The 18,663-nt window shown below is 41.7% G+C and overlaps 1 protein-coding gene across 5 annotated transcripts in view; it reads left to right on the top strand.

Moving 5' to 3' along the window:
* The first annotated feature begins 4,237 nt into the window (after window positions 1-4,237).
* Window positions 4,238-18,663, top strand: part of pde9a (phosphodiesterase 9A) — a 123,207-nt gene continuing 108,781 nt past the window's right edge. For 3 of the 5 annotated variants that reach the window (XM_038719737.1, XM_038719738.1, XM_038719740.1), the window contains exon 1: window positions 4,261-4,559. In XM_038719737.1, the coding sequence (XP_038575665.1) occupies window positions 4,497-4,559 (63 nt within the window). In that variant the 5' untranslated portion in view covers window positions 4,261-4,496. The other 2 variants (XM_038719736.1, XM_038719739.1) reach the window with 2 other exon arrangements.

Here is an 18,663-nt window from a genome sequence, read left to right as displayed (position 1 = left end):
CTATCGAGATGTGCTACTTAGCGGTTCTGCGCATGCGTATGACAAGCTTAGCTTAGCAAGCTAGGCTACAAGCCCCACTTGTAGCCAGGATTTTCCCAGATGGAAGGTTCTGATTCAGGACAAATGTGTTCAAAGTGGTGCTGAAGTTGCCTCTCATACGTGGACAGAAAAATGCTCAGCTTACATTCATGAGACAATCAGCTGATCATATTAGTGGCAATAAAATGGTAACTTCAAGCATGAAAGCCAGCTAAAAATGTACTGGCCTGGTAGAAAAGATATGTAGTTGGATTGTAATTTCATGTAGTTATTCTCCAGCGCTGTGTGTGTTTGCTACGACAAACAACTGATGAATATTATTGGCAATAAAACTGCACAGCATGGAAGTTCAGATCAGCCCGCTAAACTTCACATTTTACTGCCCTGGTTGAAAACACTTAGCATATTTATTTTTACTGCTAATGCGTTATGATAACAAGACAATGTGCCTATCAAGTGACCAATAATGCTTATACTTTCAGAGTTTGCATTAAAAAACTAATTTGTTTGTAGGCTATTGCTTCACAAATGTGTTTGATAATTAACAGGCTAAATACCTATTAAAAACATTGCACCATTTTGCCACAAGCTAAAATGAAAATGCTATTAGTACTGCTCTGTGTTTTTATTGTATTTCAAAAACTTTAAAAAGACATTTTGGTAAGATTTGTAGATTGCTTATCTAATTGAACAAAGTGGAGAGGAGCCTTGGTCCTCACCTGACAATGCTTTTGTAAACTTCATGTATTATGTGGTTTATAATGGACTGTGGAGCAGAAACAGTGAGGCTTCCATTTTCCTGTTATCTGTCAGTGATCATACTTGCTCTAGATAAGAGTATGCAAACTGTACATGTAAAGTGGATTACTCCAACTCAGATGCAATATTCCATTTTTTATTTATTTGCTTGTTTTGTGTATGCTTATTCTTTCTTTCTTTAAATATAAAGAATGAAGAGGCCACTTTCTGTTTCACCCACAGACAGTAAAAACACATAAATCACAGCCCTTTGTCCCGGTCAATAACCGCTGCACTTCCATCAGGCCAAACCATTATTGTTCCTCCCATCTCAATAATTTACAGGTTAAACTTCACTTCAGCTGCAGGATTTATTTTGCTGGGTGTTGCAGTGACTCATTGGATATGACACCACTGCCCAGTGGTGGACTCAGGCTGTCTGAGGGGCAGGGACCAAAGAAATAAAAAGACACCAGCTTCATGCAGTGGGGAACCAGTGTGGAGAAAGTCTTGATGCATTTGTGGTGAAACAGTTACAAACCCCTTTCTAGCATGTAGGGTAGTCTATATGGCACTGCATTGTGTTGTCTTCATTTTAAGTAACCATAATAGACTGAATGAGTCTTCCACTGTTTTGTTGTCCTGCGCCCGGGGGTGTACTTGGACTGAAATTCAGCCTGGGACTTTGAGACGGAGAGGCCTTTTATGCGAATGCCCTTTGGAGGCGCCAGGAAAGATTTTTTTGCAGTTATTTGAATACATACAGTGCTTTTTATATGCAGTGAATTGTAGATTTGTAGATATAGTGTAGTGTTGTAGATTGTAGATATATGCAGTGAAATAATGCAGATTATGCTGAAGTCCTTCAAGAAACTTTAAGAGGACACCTGCCTCCTTAGTTTGCATAAGCAAAGTCTGTGGTCAGCAGTGGCAAGCCTGAGTCAGTCAGAGTCCTAAATACTTAAATATACTGAACAAAATTACAAACACAACACTTTTGTTTTTGCCCCCATTCATTATAAGCTGAACTCAAAGATCTAAGACTTTATCTATATACACAAAAAGCCTATTTCTCTCAAATAGTGTTCACAAATCTGTCAAAATCTGTATCAGTGACCTTTGCTGAGATAATTTTTTCGGCACCACACATTTCTTTCTCCTCTTTATTTCTTTTTGCCATATTTACCGTCACTGTTAAGCTTGTCACACAACCCTGGGCTGAGTTCAGTACCGACAAAAAACAAACAAACAAACAAACTCGGCCCATATAAAAAGTAACCTCCTTTGATCTGCGCCGTTGGGAGAGACTGCTCGTATCCCCCCTTAATATTGACAGTATTAGTTTGGCCCAGACTGACAGACACACAAACAGCGTTCTGCTGCAGCTGACCGGCCAAAGAGTGCGTTCGTAAAAAACTAAACTGAAAAATAAAAACTCTATGACCACAGGTCATTTCGGCCTGAAATGGACTGGCCGTTCGGGAATCTTCCCGATGATAACGCCGTTATGTTGCATTATTGTGTATTTATAAGTTACAGCGACTGAGTTGGTGAAGAAGCTATGTACCTCATTAAAACCACAGTAAATCTAAATTACGAAGCAAACAGCAGCAAATCTGTGCTAACGAACGCCCCTGCTTTGCATCACTGTAGACTAGTATAAACAGTTCGCTCCACATTTGCTTTGTACTGTTACATCATTTCTTGCAGGCTAAAATCAACACTTTGATATAATACAGGTGGTTAACAAGATAGTAACATGGGTCACTTCAGTATTTTACAGTATTTTTGCATCGGATGACATTAGCAACTGGTCAGCATTAGCCAGCAAGATAATGTTATCTAACTTGAGCCAACTAAAGCACAAAATTGCAATATATTTCACAAGCTTTGTCATAACATTAGTTTACATTTTAGCCAACTCTGGGTTGGTTTTGTCGGTTTCAAAAGTCAAAGTCAAAAGTCACGGAAATGTCATTAGATTTAATTGATTTTAAGTTTTCAACTGCAGGTGGTGACCACAGACCACTTCTCAGTTCCTATGCTTCCTGGCTGCTGTTTTGGTCACTTTTGAATGCTGGCGGTGCTTTCACTCTAGTGGCAGCATGAGACGGAGTCTACAACCCACACAAGTGGCTCAGGTAGTGCAGCTCATCCAGGATGGCACATCAATGCGAGCTGAGGCAAGAAGGTTTGCCGTGTCTGTCAGCGTAGTGTCCAGAGCATGGAGGCGCTACCAGGAGACAGGCCAGTACATCAGGAGACGTGGAGGAGGCCGTAGGAGGGCAACAACCCAGCAGCAGGACCGCTACCTCCGCTGGAGACGCCGTGGAGAACATTCTGCTGCCTGCAACATCCTCCAGCATGACCGGTTTGGCGGTGGGTCAGTGATGGTGTGGGGTGGTATTTCTTTGGGGGGCCGCACAGCCCTCCATGTGCTCGCCAGAGGTAGCCTGACTGCCATTAGGTACCGAGATGAGATCCTCAGACCCCTTGTGAGACCATATGCTGGTGCAGTTGGCCCTGGGTTCCTCCTAATGCAAGACAATACTAGACCTCATGTGGCTGGAGTGTGTCAGCAGTTCCTGCAAGAGGAAGGCATTGATGCTATGGACCGGCCCGTCCGTTCCCCAGACCTGAATCCAATTGAGCACATCTGGGACATCATGTCTCGCTCCATCCACCAACGCCACGTTGCACCACAGACTGTCCAGGAGTTGGCGGATGCTTCAGTCCAGGTCTGGGAGGAGGTCCCTCAGGAGACCATCCACCACCTCATCAGGAGCCCAGGCATTGTAGGGAGGTCATACAGGCACGTGGAGGCCACACACACTACTGAGCCTCATTTTGACTTGTTTTAAGGACATTACATCAAAGTTGGCTCGGCCTGTAGTGTGGTTTTCCACTCTGATTTTGGGTGTGACCCTCCATGGTTGATAAATTTGATTTCCATTGTTAATTTTTTTGTGATTTTGTTGTCAGCACATTCAACTATGTAAAGAAAGGAGTATTTAATGAGATTAGTTTCATTTATTCAGATCTAGGATGTGTTATTTTAGTGTTCCCTTTATTTTTTTGAGCAGTGTATTTCAGTGTGGTGGACTATCCAACCAACCTGTGTTACCAACTCCAGAACCATGCCATTGCTGGGGCTAAAGGAGTTTATAAACTGTATGTGTTTCAAACCAGACACACATCAAAAACCCATTTTTTTTCTTTCAAATTAGCATACATCTAAAAGACTGTCTTTGGTGTGCAACACAGCATGAGGGGAGTGACGTCACTCAGACATTACAGCCCTCAGGTGTTGCACACAAAAGCAAACACAAACTAGTATTTGTGTAATCTACCTGCACAACTCTGTAGTGTGTGAGAGTGAGAGAGAGCGCGTGCCTGTAGGTGAGCGCGCGCAGAACCAGGAGGTCTGTAGTGAATGACGGAGGCGGGGACGCGCGTGGACAGGCTTTATGAGATGCGGTGAGATAGCGAGGTGACAGAGCGGAGAGAGAGCGGGAGAAAAAGTCATAGAATAGAAAGAGAGTTTGTGTCGGTGTGTTTCACAGACTGCCATTCAGGTGGGATACTGTCGGACCGCTGACCCCACTTTCACCCCCCCCCCGTTTGTTTAACGGCAGTGGCGGTGGACCGGAGCCTGGACACGGAGCCAGGAACAGGAACCGCAGAGCGACGTACCAAAGCCGGGGAGCGGATAGGGGACCATGGGCTCCGCTTCGTCCTCCTATCGGGTCATCTACCTGGAAGTGGACGGCAGGATTCAGAAGGTACGACTAATATACTGTATCGACTGGAGGCTGCAACAGCAACACGTATCAGGCTGCACTTTTACAGTCAGTTATGGCACTCCAAAATGGCCATTATTAAGTAAATGTTATTTCACAAGCAGAGGCTGGGGGGGGGTTAATGATTTCTGCTATTGTTTTAATTATTATTTTTTATTCATTATCAATATCAGAATTTTCAAGAAAGAAAATTCAATTTAGCCTATTTAAATATTACTGTAATTGTACTGTTCCATTTATATTGTTTTTGTAGTTATTCATTATTTATGTTATTAATTAGTTCATCATTTTATTTGATTATTAATTAATTAAATATTTTAAATTCTGGAGTGCAATAATAATAAGTCTCTAGAGATAATGCAGGATGTTAAAAAAGAATGATGCCACTGTAAAGTATCATAACTATAAAATTCCTTCTCAAATTCTTGCTATAATATTATGCCAATGTGGTAGCCAAGTAGGTACAACTACTTGGGTATACATTGAAAAAGATTCTGTAAATCTCTACAGTAATATCTGTATTCATAATTGTTATTGTACATTTAAAAAAAACCCACAGTAGCATAAACTGCTCCACAGCAGCTTAAATTGTATTACTGAGTGCCACAGACTATACAAATGACTGAATGTCTTAGGGAATTAAACAAATGCCATAAAATATCATAAAGTTGCTATAAAATCATATGTCCATGTATGGAGTCCACATATGGAATCAGATGAGGTGAGTTTTATTTTGTTAGCAGTAGTTTGTTATCATTTCCGGACTACCTGGGCTCACTGAACGAAAAGAGAACTGTGTCCTTCATAGAACCCTTACAAAAACATTGGAGCAATATTATAAATCCCCTGTAATATTGAGATGCCACAGAATGATCTGAGGCGTGCTTCAGTTAGCTGATCATCAGGTCTGCTTTTGTTGTTGTGTGCTGTGTATAATTTACAGTAAATTGAGTACATTATACAAAAACGCTGGATTGGCCTTTAGTCTAACTGTCATGTCTGTTTATGACACTGAGCACTTTACTGGCTAAAAATAGTGTGCATAAGTAGAGGGAGGGACCATAGTTATGATGATGTGTATGAATCATCACCATTCACTGAACATTCACCTAACATTAGAGGAGTGTTTTCATCTTCTGTGTGTGTGTGTGTGTGTGTGTGTGTGTGTGTGTGTGTGTGTGTCAGATGCAGAGATAAATAGATGATGCTGAGTGTGTGTGAACTGTTTCCAGTCCGTACCTCTGTGGTCCGTACAGGCAGAATCATCTTCCAGGTTTGTTTGGATCTGAGTCATTTCTGATCTTAGTGTTCGATCCCCAGGCGAAAATTTATATTGGCACCCCTGAAAATTGTGAGCATTAAACTTAATTGCCTGCCTTTTCTGCATCAATTAATTGTGGAAATGTGTTTATTTATAAAAATTCATTAAAAATAAAAATAAAAAATATATAAAAAATTAATAGAATAAAAAGCAGTGAGGCTCTCAGGCATTCTGTAGCTATTGCCTTTAAATATGTTTTCTCTTGTAGATCAACTTTTCTCATTCAATAAAATCCCTGCTGAGTCAGCAGACATGATTAGGTTTTCCCTCCTCTTTTGAGTCTTTGTTTGGGGAAGTAACCTCTCGAAATGTGCAGACCTGGCACCTTTTCACATCAATGATAAATTAATTAATTTTAATTATTATTATAATTTTTTTTACTTTACCTTTATTTATTCAGGGAGCTTCACTGAGAGCAACCTCTCATTGGCAGGAAGGCCCTGATCACAATCACAGCGTTACGCATTCCCACCTGGAAGCTGCCCAGTACAACCCCTGTCTGATCTGCTACCCACTATGCCGCTCCACTTGAGCAGTTGGGGTTCTATTTCGTATAGGCTTCGCCCTCTAAGGCTATCACTATAAAACAAGAAGAACGATGTCTTCCAGCAAGCCGGCCAGAACGGGGTGAGTCGCCGCAGCGTCTGCCACACGGGCTACATCCGTCCCCGCTGCCAGGCGTGCCTCGGACCGGAGCACGCCAGACGAACGCTCACTCTCAGATCGCACTGCCCTTCTGCGCCCTTTCTGTGTCCGGACACAGGAAGTTTCTGCGGTTTTCATTACAGGGCGCCCAGTACCAATACAACTGCCTGCCCTTCGGTAACTCCCTGGCCTCGCGCACTTTTTCCAAGTGTGTCAAGACGGCCCTGGAGCCGCTATGGCGGTTGGGCATCAGGGTCCTGTGTTCAGGGTGGGGTGCGCTCGGTGCAGCTGTTGGGTCTGGCCAGGCGCCAGGGCAGAGGTGGATCTGTTTGGCAACAAGGAAAACGCTCAGTGTGCCCTTTGGCTTTCACTGAGCCCGCGGGACGTCCCCGCGCTGGGAGTGGACGCCTTCGCGCACCCTCTTGCCCTCCCCGGCTGCTGTATGCTTTTCCGCCGGTGCGGCTGATCCTGCGCCTTCTGGATCGCCTGCAGTTTTCAACCTTGGCGGTGACTCTGGTAGACCCCGGAGCACACCAGCGTGTCCATGTGTCCCTGTCTCCAGCGGTTGCTGGCGGGGCAGCCGTGGAAACTCCCCTGGATGGGGGACACTCTCTCTCAGGTGGGGGGTGCGATCAGGAGTTACCCGCTCCTCGGCCAGCCTCTCTGGGTCTGGCCGCTGAGACGCAACACCTGGAGGGCTTAGGTCTCTTCCGGGAGGTGGTTCTCACCATCCAGGGGTAGAAGGCCGCCTCCACTCAGTCCTCTTACTCCTCTAAGTGGTCGGCTTTCCAACGCTGGTGTCTGGACCAGGGGACGGACCTGGTTGCCTGTCCACTGTTCCTCCAGTTGCTCATGGACAGGGGGCTGGCGTTCAGTATGGTTAAAACCTACACTGCCGCCATTTCATCCCGTCACGAGGGCTTCGGGGACAGGACTGTGTTCTCCCACCCCCTGGTGAAGCGTTTCCTTAGGGGGGTGCGAAGGTGCAGGCCGGTGACGCGGCCTGTTGCCCCACAGTGGGATTTGCCGCTGTTTACGCACCTTAACCTAAGCCCCGTTTGGGCTTTTGGAGACGGCGGACCTGAGATTCCTAAGGTCGCCCCATGGGTCGGTGGAGGACGCCACGTCCCACCTCCTCTGCCCGGTGCGAGCGCTGTCCTGTTATGTGGCGTGCATGGCTACCTGGCGCCGTTCGCAGCGTCTGTTTGTGCACTACAGGGAGTGGTCCAAGGGACTTCCCCTGCGCAGCGCCTGTCTCACTGGCTGTGCAATGCCATTTCCCAGGCTTACGTGTCTGCCGGTGAATATCCCTCGGATGGCATCGGAGCGCACTCCATGAGAGGCGTCTCCTCCTCAGTGGCGTTGCACGGTGGGATGACTGTGGACAACATCTGCACGGCGGCCTCCTGGTCGTCTCCATGCTCTTTCGTCCGTTTCTACCTGCGGGATGTCTCCCAAAGTGTTTTGGTTAAGTGATTCTCCTTGTGAGTGCGCCCTCTCCCACGGGACGGTGTGGGGGGGCGGCTGCTGCTTACGCGGCCCTGCCTTGTGCGCAGCTGATGCGGCTGCTGTCGTGACCCCGCCTGCGTCTGTACAGCTGCGGGGCCCCCCACCCAGTTGCCATCGGCCTCCCATGCTGCGCCATCGGTGCTCACAATGCCGGACCAATGCCGCGGTCAGCGGGTGACTGGGTGGCTCATTATGGCTCTGGGCAGGTGAGTTGTTCTTGGTGGTACCATATGGGCCAGTGAGACGGTGACTCATCCTGCTTCGCCTCTAACCTAATAGTGATAGCCTTAGAGGGCGAAGCCTATACAAAATAGAACGGGGATTACGTACTGTAACCCGGATTCTATGAGTATAGGTGTAGCCCTCTAAGTTGAAGGCCTCACTGGACCTTGGTTCTCAGTGCTGAAGAAAAGGCATTTGGGAACCAATGGCTGGGTCTCACCGTTGTGTGTATATATACAAGGTGCGGACGTAGGAGAGGCCCACGCTGTGGGTGGGCGTAGACTAAAATTCTCAGTGGCACAGAAGGGGTTAACTCAATAGCGATAGCCTTAGAGGGCTGCGCCTATACTCATAGAATCCGGGTTACAGTACGTAACCCCTGTTATGGACCTTGCTCAAGAGCACCTCAGTGGTGGTAAATGACAGAGGACAAGCACTGTTTGTTTTACTTTCCACAACCAGATTTATCCTGCCGGTCACAAGATCGCTTTTCTAACCTTTGGGCAACCACTGCCCACAAATCAAAGTACAGAAGTTATAAGCTCCTGGACTTTTAATTTCATCAGGTTTTCTGCTCATGTTCACAACTTTCTGCACATTCACACTCCACAGTTTCTGTAGCACACACAGCTCAATGTAATAAACATACATTCAAATGTCATAGAGTAAAGAATCTAGGGCATGCAATTTATTCATCCAACAAAACAGGAGAATCACAGACTGGAGCTGTCAGATCACTAACTTACCAACCTGACACCTCAGAGCATTTCTTTGGTGTTGGATGTTACAGTATATCTTTATATAAAATAGTGAAGGAAACACAGAAAAATGCTGCAGCAAGTCAGCTGCAGTTAAATCAAATTTATGCAAAGTGACTTCTGCTTCTCTGTCAAGAATCAAAAAAAATATCTGTACACTGTACTGACAACTCCCTGCTATATTAATTTAGAGGAGCAACATATCGATCTTACACAGATCTTTGTCAGGTGTTGTCAAATGTAGTGCAATGTAGACATTAGCCATTACTCTTGTTTATTTGGAGTATTTTTCCCAATATTGCCTTATAATAGAAAAAAATTTTCATCAAAATTCAGGTAATGTTTTTGAATGAAATCTGTAAAATATGTACTGAAGTAATTTATCTGTGATCTGTGTATCTGTGAAAAGAGTAAAACACACAAAATTGCATTTCTTTCCTTTCTCCAAGCCCTTGTCATCGGATGGCTTTCAACTGACTTCATTCATCCTTTCATTCATACATCCTTTTTCTGAACCTGTTTATCCTGGTCAGCGTCACAGAGCTACTGAATCATAAGAACCAATATCCAGAACATCCAGATTAATTTTGATTTGAACCATACCTGCCACAGTGAAATTAAAAAGAGAAGTCAATTCCAGAAAAAGCTAATTTCTAATATTCAATTTAATCAATATAGTCTACACACACATCTAAAAACACACTGTTGGGCAGTCATTACTACTCAATAGTCAAGGGCAGTGTAAATTTTACATGATTTGTCCCATTATTGCTAGTGCGGAAGGCCTGCACTGCTGAAGTCCATCTCTAGACAGGAGTGTTGAGGCAGAGAGCTGTTTACACTGATAAACCAATGGAGGACGAACAGCAGCCCATAAAATGCCTTATAGTGAGGTTTATTGCATTGTGTATTCTTTGTGGAGTTCACACAGAGTGTGTATGTGTTAGCTGCACAAAACTTTGTTATTTGCATGCAGGCATTTTCACTGGAAAATATGTAGCAGGGTGAGAGGATTTGCTATTAAGAGAGATTGAATAAATATTAAATTTGCTATTGAACATTTCATGGACAGCAGTGTCCTGTATGATCAATGACAGATGACAGGTTGAATTGGTTAGTTTTAGGTCAAGGTTACAGATTAAAGGTTGCATTATTTTAATGCATGCATTTTTCTATGAAAGGATAAAGGATTGATAAGGGAATCAACTCAGTCTGTGGACAGTCCTCATATGTATACAGATATGAATACAAATGTGTGTTTGCGTGCCTGTTTTCCAGCAGCAATTAAATGCATATTATTCGTTAGTTGTAAATTACAAATATGTTGCATAGTCAGCTCCACGTTCATACACACAGATATGTTAATCTTACTACAATCACTCTTTTCTGTGTTTTTTCTTCCTCTCAAGTCCTTATTCAGGCTAATCAGATTCTGGTGTCTTTTAGATTTGCATCATAGTGGATGTGGCTGGTTTATGGTGTGGGATCATTATCCTGGGTGATGCATGCAGCAGCAGTAAGAGACAGATTATCATGAAGTGAGGTTCTATTGAAATCAGATGTGTCATCTTCAAATGAGAACATTAATTTGGTTAACTGTGGTTAAAGCTGTGGACAGGAACATGGAAATAAATCGTCTGCTTTTAAACATCCTTAGGAAGATTTAACTGATCAAATCATTCATTTAGTACAAAAACACAGCATCAAAGTGCTACTGTATTATGATCAGTTTTTTTCATCCGTAAAAGCACACTAGAGTTGCTGTTGTCTATTTTGGGGATTTGCTGTCATCATATCCTACAGGAGAGGTTACTCTTGCACACTCATTTACTCATTTACTCATAATGTTATCTCCCTCCTTTGTTCGTTTTTTTAATTTATTTTTTAATATTTTATAAACAAACATACAGAAGACAGGGCCAGACAAAAGAACAAAACAACCACAAGCCGGAATAACAACACAAAAACCAAAAACCCAGATGGTTCTAGCTAAATGTGACAGGCACATTGCAGAATAAAGTGAGATACAGTGGGAGCTGAATAAGAAATGAAAGCAGAAATAAATAATACAGTTTTCTATACAAATACTCTTGTCAGTATAGCAGAAATATTTACATTAATATAGTCAAGAAATTGTTTTAATATCTTTGTGATTATATTTTTGTACATTGTTGCATTATTAAAGCCGAAGGCTGTTATATCACAAAACCAATAACCACTAAAATAAATGAGCTAATATTTGATTCATCTCTGTAATTCGGTAAAACCATTGCTGTTTTGTAGTATAAGCTGTAAAACTTGCTAGCAAGCTAGACTGTAAAAGTAAAAGTTCAAAAGAAAATACAAGACCATTATATATGCCGAGGTCTATAGCAGTGAAAGTGGCAGTTCAAGGTTATATTTAAAAAAAGAAATCCGTATGATTGAAAAAAGTAGCATGTACATTCCCCTCCAAAAGTATTGGAACGGTAAGGGAAATTCCCTTGTTTTTGTTGCTCACTGAAGACATTTTGGTTTAAGATCAAAAGATGATTATGAGACAAGAGTTCAGAATTTCAGCTTTTATTTCCTAGTATTCACATCTAGATGTGTTAAACAACTTAGGACATATCACTGTTTGTATTAGACCACAGCATTCTTTGGTGAGCAAAAGTAATGGAACTAATAATCTTAAAGTAAATAACATTTAATATTTGGTGGCATAACCCTTACTTGCAATAACTGCCTCAAGCCTGCGACCCATCGATATCACCAAACTGTTGCATTCTTCATTTGTGATGTATTCCAGGCTTTTACCGCAGCTTCTTTCAGTTCTTGTTTGTTTCAGGCTGTTTCTTAAGGAGGTGAAATGCATGCTCTATTGGGTTAAGGTCAGGTGATTGACTTGGCCAGTTTAAAACCTTCCACTTTTTCCCCCTGATGAAGTCCTTTTTGTTGGCAGTGTGCATTGGGTCATTGTCCTGCTGCATGATGAACTTCCTCCCCATTAGTTTCCATGCATTTCTTTCTCCACACTTTGGCCTTTCCATCACTTTGCTAGAGATTAATCTTGGTCTCATCAGTCCATAAGATCGTGTTCCAGAACTTTTGTGGCTCATCTCTGTACTTCTTTGCAAATTTCAATCTGGCCTTCCGATTCTTACTACTAATGAGTAGGTTGCCTCATGTGGTGTGGACTCTATATTTCTGCTCTCTGAGTTTTCTTCCAACAGTGGATTGTGATACCTTCACCCTGCACTGTGGAGGTCGTTGGTGATGTCACTAACTGATATTTTGGGGGTTTTCTTCACAGCTCTCACCATATTTCTGTCATCAACTCATGTTGTTTTCCTTGGCCGCCCTGTTGAATGTCTGTTGCTCAGTACACCAGTAGTTTCTATCTTTTTCAGGACATACCAAATTGTTGTGCTTGTTATGTCCAATGTTTGTCCAATGGCTCTGGTCGATTTTCCTTCTTTTCTCAGCTTGACAATGGCTTGCTTTTCTCCCATAGACAGCTCTCTGGTCTTCATGATGGTTTATCCTCTTTAACAGGAAATGCAGTCTTTATAGGTTTGAACCAAGGATGAAAACTTAGACTAGTCATGCAGAGCTATTTAATGTTTGGACAATCGAGCTAAAAGGCAACACCTGGGTAACAAGAAACATCTGTCTGTCACATGTTCCAATAGTTTTGCACACTTGAAAACTGGGTGGGTTCAAACAAAGAATGTGAATATCAGGAAATAAAAGCTGAAATTCTGAACTCTGGTCTCATACTCATCTATTGATCTTAAAGCCAAATGTCTTCAGTGAACAACAAAAACAAAGGAATTTGCCTTACCGTTCCAATACTTTTGGAGGGCACTGTATAGAATTCAGAAGAGAGCTTGCGGCCCGGTGGATTTCAGGTGTAAGAAAGGGAATGTGTAAGCAAATGATAGCGAGGTAGAGGAGGAAGAGAGCCACTGTTTAATAACAGCTTTTGTGGAGCTTTTTCGTTCACCGCGGCTCCATCTACAGCAGAACAGCTGCTCTACAGTGACGTCAAAGTCGCATCAAATGCGACCTGAGTGCCCAGACTCAGGTCTGAGTCACATATGAGCAAAAAAATCAGATTTGGGTCACTTTGGCCAGCAGTCTGAACGTAGCCTTTAACAGTTCACATTATTGTTTAAATGTGGCCCACATCAGACTCCAGTGTGGCCTGAAAGTGACCTACAAAAGAATAAAACAACATCACGCAGCACACTGTCATACGGAATTAAACAAGCTACAGAGGTTAGCTCCTGACTGAGGTTGCATTCCAAAAAATCTGATCTGGAAAAGATCAGATTTCACGTGACTTGGGCTGTCACATATGAGCAAAAAAAAAAAATCAGATTTGGGTCACTTTGGTCTGCAGTCTGAATGTAGCCTTAGCTCACAATATGAGACAAGACAAGACGAGATGCATTCTGGTGAACTTTTCTGCAACAATTTTTGGTGGAAATATTTTTATTTATGTAAAGGGAAACACAAAATTCAGGTGGCAGGTGACAAACTCATAAAGGTGCCATAGAATGCTCATTTTCATACTTGTATTTATGGTTTCTACTAGAAAATGTTAGCACCTCTTTTCACCCTCTTTCTGAACACTCAGTTTTAGCTCTTGTCTCTTTAAGGCCCCCCTCCCTGAAAGCCCACTTGCTTCTGATTGGCTAACTTCCCTTAAGCACAGAAGAAGGAAAAGCGAGGAAAACAAATAGGAAGGAAGAGTGGAAAGTGGTTATTGAGTTTGGAGAACTTTCCGGTAGTAAACTACATCCAGTGAAACTTAAAAAGGCAATTCATGAAGAGATTGGACACATTATTTTTTAAACCTATCCTGCTTGGCAAACTGGTATAGAGTATGAGGAGCTGGATACCTTATTGTGCCAGACAGACTATACTTTAACAAGAGAGTCTTAATATAATCCTTTGTCTGCCGGACAGGGGACAGACATGGGGAGGGGGAATAGAAACACCACATAAACACACAGCACAGAGAGAGGGCAACACCTGCAAGAGAACAGGGATGGGGGGTGGGGACAACAGGAAATAGCAGAAGGAAACACCAATTGCAGAAAGCAACAAAACCTGCATGAGAACAGGGAGGGGGCTTAGTGCATAGAAAAACAAACAACAAACAAATAAACAACGAAGGAGAAACAGTCAGGCAACATAAATAAACAACACAGCGCAGCCGTGAGAGCTGAAATAATAACAATGAATTTAAATAACTTACTGAAAGAAAAACTACCAGGGACAACCTTTGTTTGTGTGTGTGTCTATATGTGAGACTGTGTGTCTGTGTGTGTGGGTGTGAGTGAACATGTCTGTGTGAGTGTGTGCATAAGCCTGTTACAGAATGTAGTTCTGAGTGAGAGTAGTAGTAGTAGTAGATGATGGTATTGGAAGTGATGATAATCCAATTGTTATCAATTTTGGGGTATATTTTATGGTTGAACTTGATTTAGAGTTTGTAGCGTGGACAATCTGGATTTACAGTGACAACTGTCTCTCTCGCTCTCGCTCTCGCTCTCGCTCTCTCCTTCACCCCAACCGGTCGAGGCAGATGGCCGCCCACCCTGAGCCATGGTTCTGCTCGAGGGTTCTGCCTCTTAAAAGGAAGTTTTTCCTTGCCTCTGTCGCCTAGTGCTGCTCTTGGTGGGAACTGTTGGGCTTCTGTAAATATCATCACAGAGTACGGTCTAGACCTGCTCTTTTATGAAAAGCGCTGTGAGATAACTGTTGTTGTGATTTGGCGCTATATAAATAAAATTGAATTGAATTGAATTGAATCTAAAGAAAGGTTAGAGTCCTTAAGTAACAAAAAGGGGGATTGAGTGGAAAGGGGGAATCAAAGGGGTAAAATAAGCAAAGGTGAGAGACCTGCCTGTTTTTATTTTCTATTTAACTTTTTAAAATTTTTTATATTTCCCTGTTGCTTTTATGTTTTATGTAAAGCACATTGTATTACCTTGTTGTTGAAATGTGCTATACAAATAAACTTACAAGATGGAATTAGTAACTTTGCAAATGCTTGTGATGAGTTTAATAAGATCGCCATGTCTGGAGAAGTGGATGCAATAAATGAAAGTATTAACAAAGCTATATTAAATAGAGCATCACAAGCAATTGGAAAGAGTACTAGTAAAAGGAAAGTTAAAATAGCAGCATAGTGGAACAAAGAATGTTCTGAAGCTATCAAACATAGAAAGAAAGAAATAATAGAGAACAGAAAAGAAGTCATTCAATATCAAATTTAGTAGTATATAAAAGGGCTCGGGCAGTAGTAAGGAAAGCAATCAAAAGGGCAAAAAAGATGTATTGGAGAGAATTCTGTCCAACTAGATAAATTTGGGGGAAAGATAAAAAGAATGAGGGGAATCAGGCAAGAAAAGGATCTCCCAGTATCGAAAAAAGGGGAAGAACATGGAACATGGAGACCATGGAAAAGGCAGAATTGTTGGTGAAGAACTTTGTTAAAATTCATAGTTCAGATAATTTGACAGAAGAAGGTAAAAAGCAAACTTTAGATAGATATCTGGAGGTACTTGAGAAAAGAAACACTAATCACAGTATTGTAGATGAGGCCTTTACCATGCTTGAGCTGAGGAGGGCTCTGAGTAAAGGCTTGTGCAGACTTAACAACTTTCAGCATCGGCAGATTACTGTGCTGTTCACACTACACAACTTGCCGTCTTGTGACGGGAGTCTTTAAGTCACTGTGGCGTTCACACTACATGACTGATGGGCAACAGGGGGTCACACACTACACGAGCTGACAGCAGCTGTGTCACCCGACGCTGGTCTCCAAACCACGTTTTGTCAAGAAAACACACGTGAAATGTAAAACAGGAAATGACGTGATTCTACACAGGAAACAGCTGTTGTTTGTTATTATAGAGACAGCAATTATAAAGACAAAGAATATGAGTGAAAGGATGGATTACCAAACGCAGGTAGCAGGGATCGTCTGAGCTACAGAGAGAGCTGGAGGGGTGTAAAAGAACGGCACCTGGAAAAGACAACATAGCTATTCTATGATAGAACATTTAAATGAATCTGCATTGGGTAAAGTACTGGAGTTATATAACAAGGTTTGGGAGGAGGGTAAGCTTCCAGCAGTGTGGAAAGAAGCCATTATTATTTCAATTAAGAAACCTGGGAAAGATCCTGCTTCACATTTATGTAAAACCATGGAGAAAATGATTACAGAAAGAATAACATATTATATGAAAAGAAATTAGCTTTTTTCACCATTTCAGAGTGGATTTAGAAGAGGGGTAGTACTCTGGACCCGTTAAATGCTTGGAAAATGATATTAGGAAAGCTCAAGCCTACAAAGAGGAGGTAGTAGCTGTTTTCTTTGATATAGAGAAGTTTAGTTTAGTTTAGTTTAGTTTATTTGTTTAGCACGTTTGGTACAAGTCCAGAACAATGCAAGGAGGGAACGAAGCCAGACTAGGCTTGTACAGAGTTCCACTCCTTTTCCCATGTTAAGTCACGAGATATGCAGACTAAGCATCAAAGTACAAGAAAAAAAGAACAACAAAAAACAGAACACACAAGAAAAAAAGAAAAAAATGAAAATAAAATAAACAACAAGCGATAGAAAGCAATTCAATACAAACCAACAATACTTAGAAAAAAAAGAAGAAAAAAAACTACATAAAGGCATCAAGCTAGCAGTAGTAAACTCTTCAAATGCTTTTTAAAAGCTGAATAAGAGGACATTGATCGCAACGATGGACTTAAGTCACTCCAGAGCTTAGGACCTCTAAAAGAAATATTAAATTGATGTCTTGTAGTTCGTGTGATTGGTAAGACTAAGTTATTATTGCTATGTCTAGTGTGAAATGAATGAACATGTGAGATAGGAATAAACAAATTCTGGAAAGAATCTGGTAGATCTTGTTTCCTATATATAAACTTGTGCATAAGTAAACATATTTGATAAATATTTACCTTATCAATAGGGAGAACTTTAAATTTATTATAAAGAGGGGCCGAAGGAGCGTATCTATTTGAATGTGAGATAAATCTGAGATATTTTTTCTGTATAACTAATAATTTCTTAAGGTGGGTAGGATAAGTAGCTGCCCAAACAATGTTGCAATAATTAATAAATGGAAACAAAAAACTATAATATAAGGTTAAAAATGCTGATGAATGAACCAAAGGACAAACCCTCCTCAATATGCCCAACATTTTAGCTGACCTCTTAGATACAAAATTGATATGGTTAGACCAATTAAGACCACTATCTATAATGACTCCTAAAAATCTGGTATGCTGAACCAATTCGATTTGAGTATTATTTATGAAGATCTTAGATAATTCAATTGGGTAATGTTTGTGAGTATTACAAAAAATCATAAAGTTACATTTTTTTATATTAAGAGTAAGTTTGTTCCATTGAAACCATTCCATAATATATGATAGTTCCTCGTTAACCATTTTTATTAGAATATTGAAGTCATGGTGCGAAGCTACAAGATTTGTATCATCAGCGAATAGAACTGGGAGGAGTTTGGTACAAGTCATAGGCATATCATTAATATAAATTAAGAATAAAAGAGGCCCCAAAATTGATCCTTGAGGGACCCCAATCTTAATTTGTGACTTCATTGATTCATAGCCTTCCAGGTAAACATATTGCTCTCTATTAGCTAAGTAGCTTCTAAACCATCTCAAGGCAACATCCTTCACTCCGTATCTACTAAGTTTAGCAATCAAAATATTGTGACTGACCGTATCAAATGCTTTACTCAAGTCCAGAAAGACGCCAAGAGCATATTTTTTATTGTCAAGAAGGCGTATGATGTGGAAGGAAGGTCTTTTAATAAAGCATAACTGGATTAAAGATTTCTTTAATCTGGGTTTGTGTGGGGAACTCTGTCAGACACTTTTTTAGTTGAAAATGGAACCCCTCAAGGGTTGTTTCATTAGTCTGGTATTGTTTTCAATTATGATAAATGATGTTGTGGGACCCACAGTAATGTTGGCCTTGTTAATGGACTCTGTTGGGCATGTTGATGGACACACAACAGTGGGCACCCCCCATTCTAATGCAGTTTTAATTGTTTTGATTTTGCTTTGGTAATCTGATGTATGTGCTATTGTACAATAACAACTGTAATATTTTAGTAGGTCAGTTTATGGGTATAATGTGTAAGGCTCACACAGGCACTTTGGGGCAGCGTGTGGGGTCCTTCGGGTTAGACAGAAGGGCACACACGTCAGTCAGTAGACGTAAACAGCCTGCTGTACGTAGCGACAACGTTCTGCTGATGTGCTTGTGTTTCTGTATTCACAGAATACGAAAGTAAAGGAGTTATTGAAAACTTATGCACGCCTGGAAGTCCTTTTGTGTCCAAGTGTGCAACAAATATTGGAGGCACCGCTGGGATGATTAACGTGTTGCTCTGGCCGACAAACTCCGACGGGGATTCCCTCAAGTGATGACGACGGGAGCGTGCGGCCTCGGGGGCGCGGCTTTATCACACACTATGGAGCTGGAGGAGCTAGCAGAGACTGTATTGCAGAGACTATGGCTTTTGCAAGTGGATCAGCTCAAAGAGGTGTGTGTTGAAGCTAAAATTCCCTGTGAGAATGTCATAACGAG

This window comes from Micropterus salmoides, unplaced genomic scaffold (genome assembly GCF_014851395.1).
Source record: "Micropterus salmoides isolate LMB-PRFRI ecotype aquatic unplaced genomic scaffold, ASM1485139v1 Ms_hic_scaffold_15, whole genome shotgun sequence".
In the NCBI taxonomy this organism is placed as follows: Eukaryota; Metazoa; Chordata; class Actinopteri; order Centrarchiformes; family Centrarchidae; genus Micropterus; species Micropterus salmoides.
The sequence above is the reverse complement of the archived record's forward strand: the minus strand, read 5'-3'. Positions and strand labels throughout refer to the sequence as shown.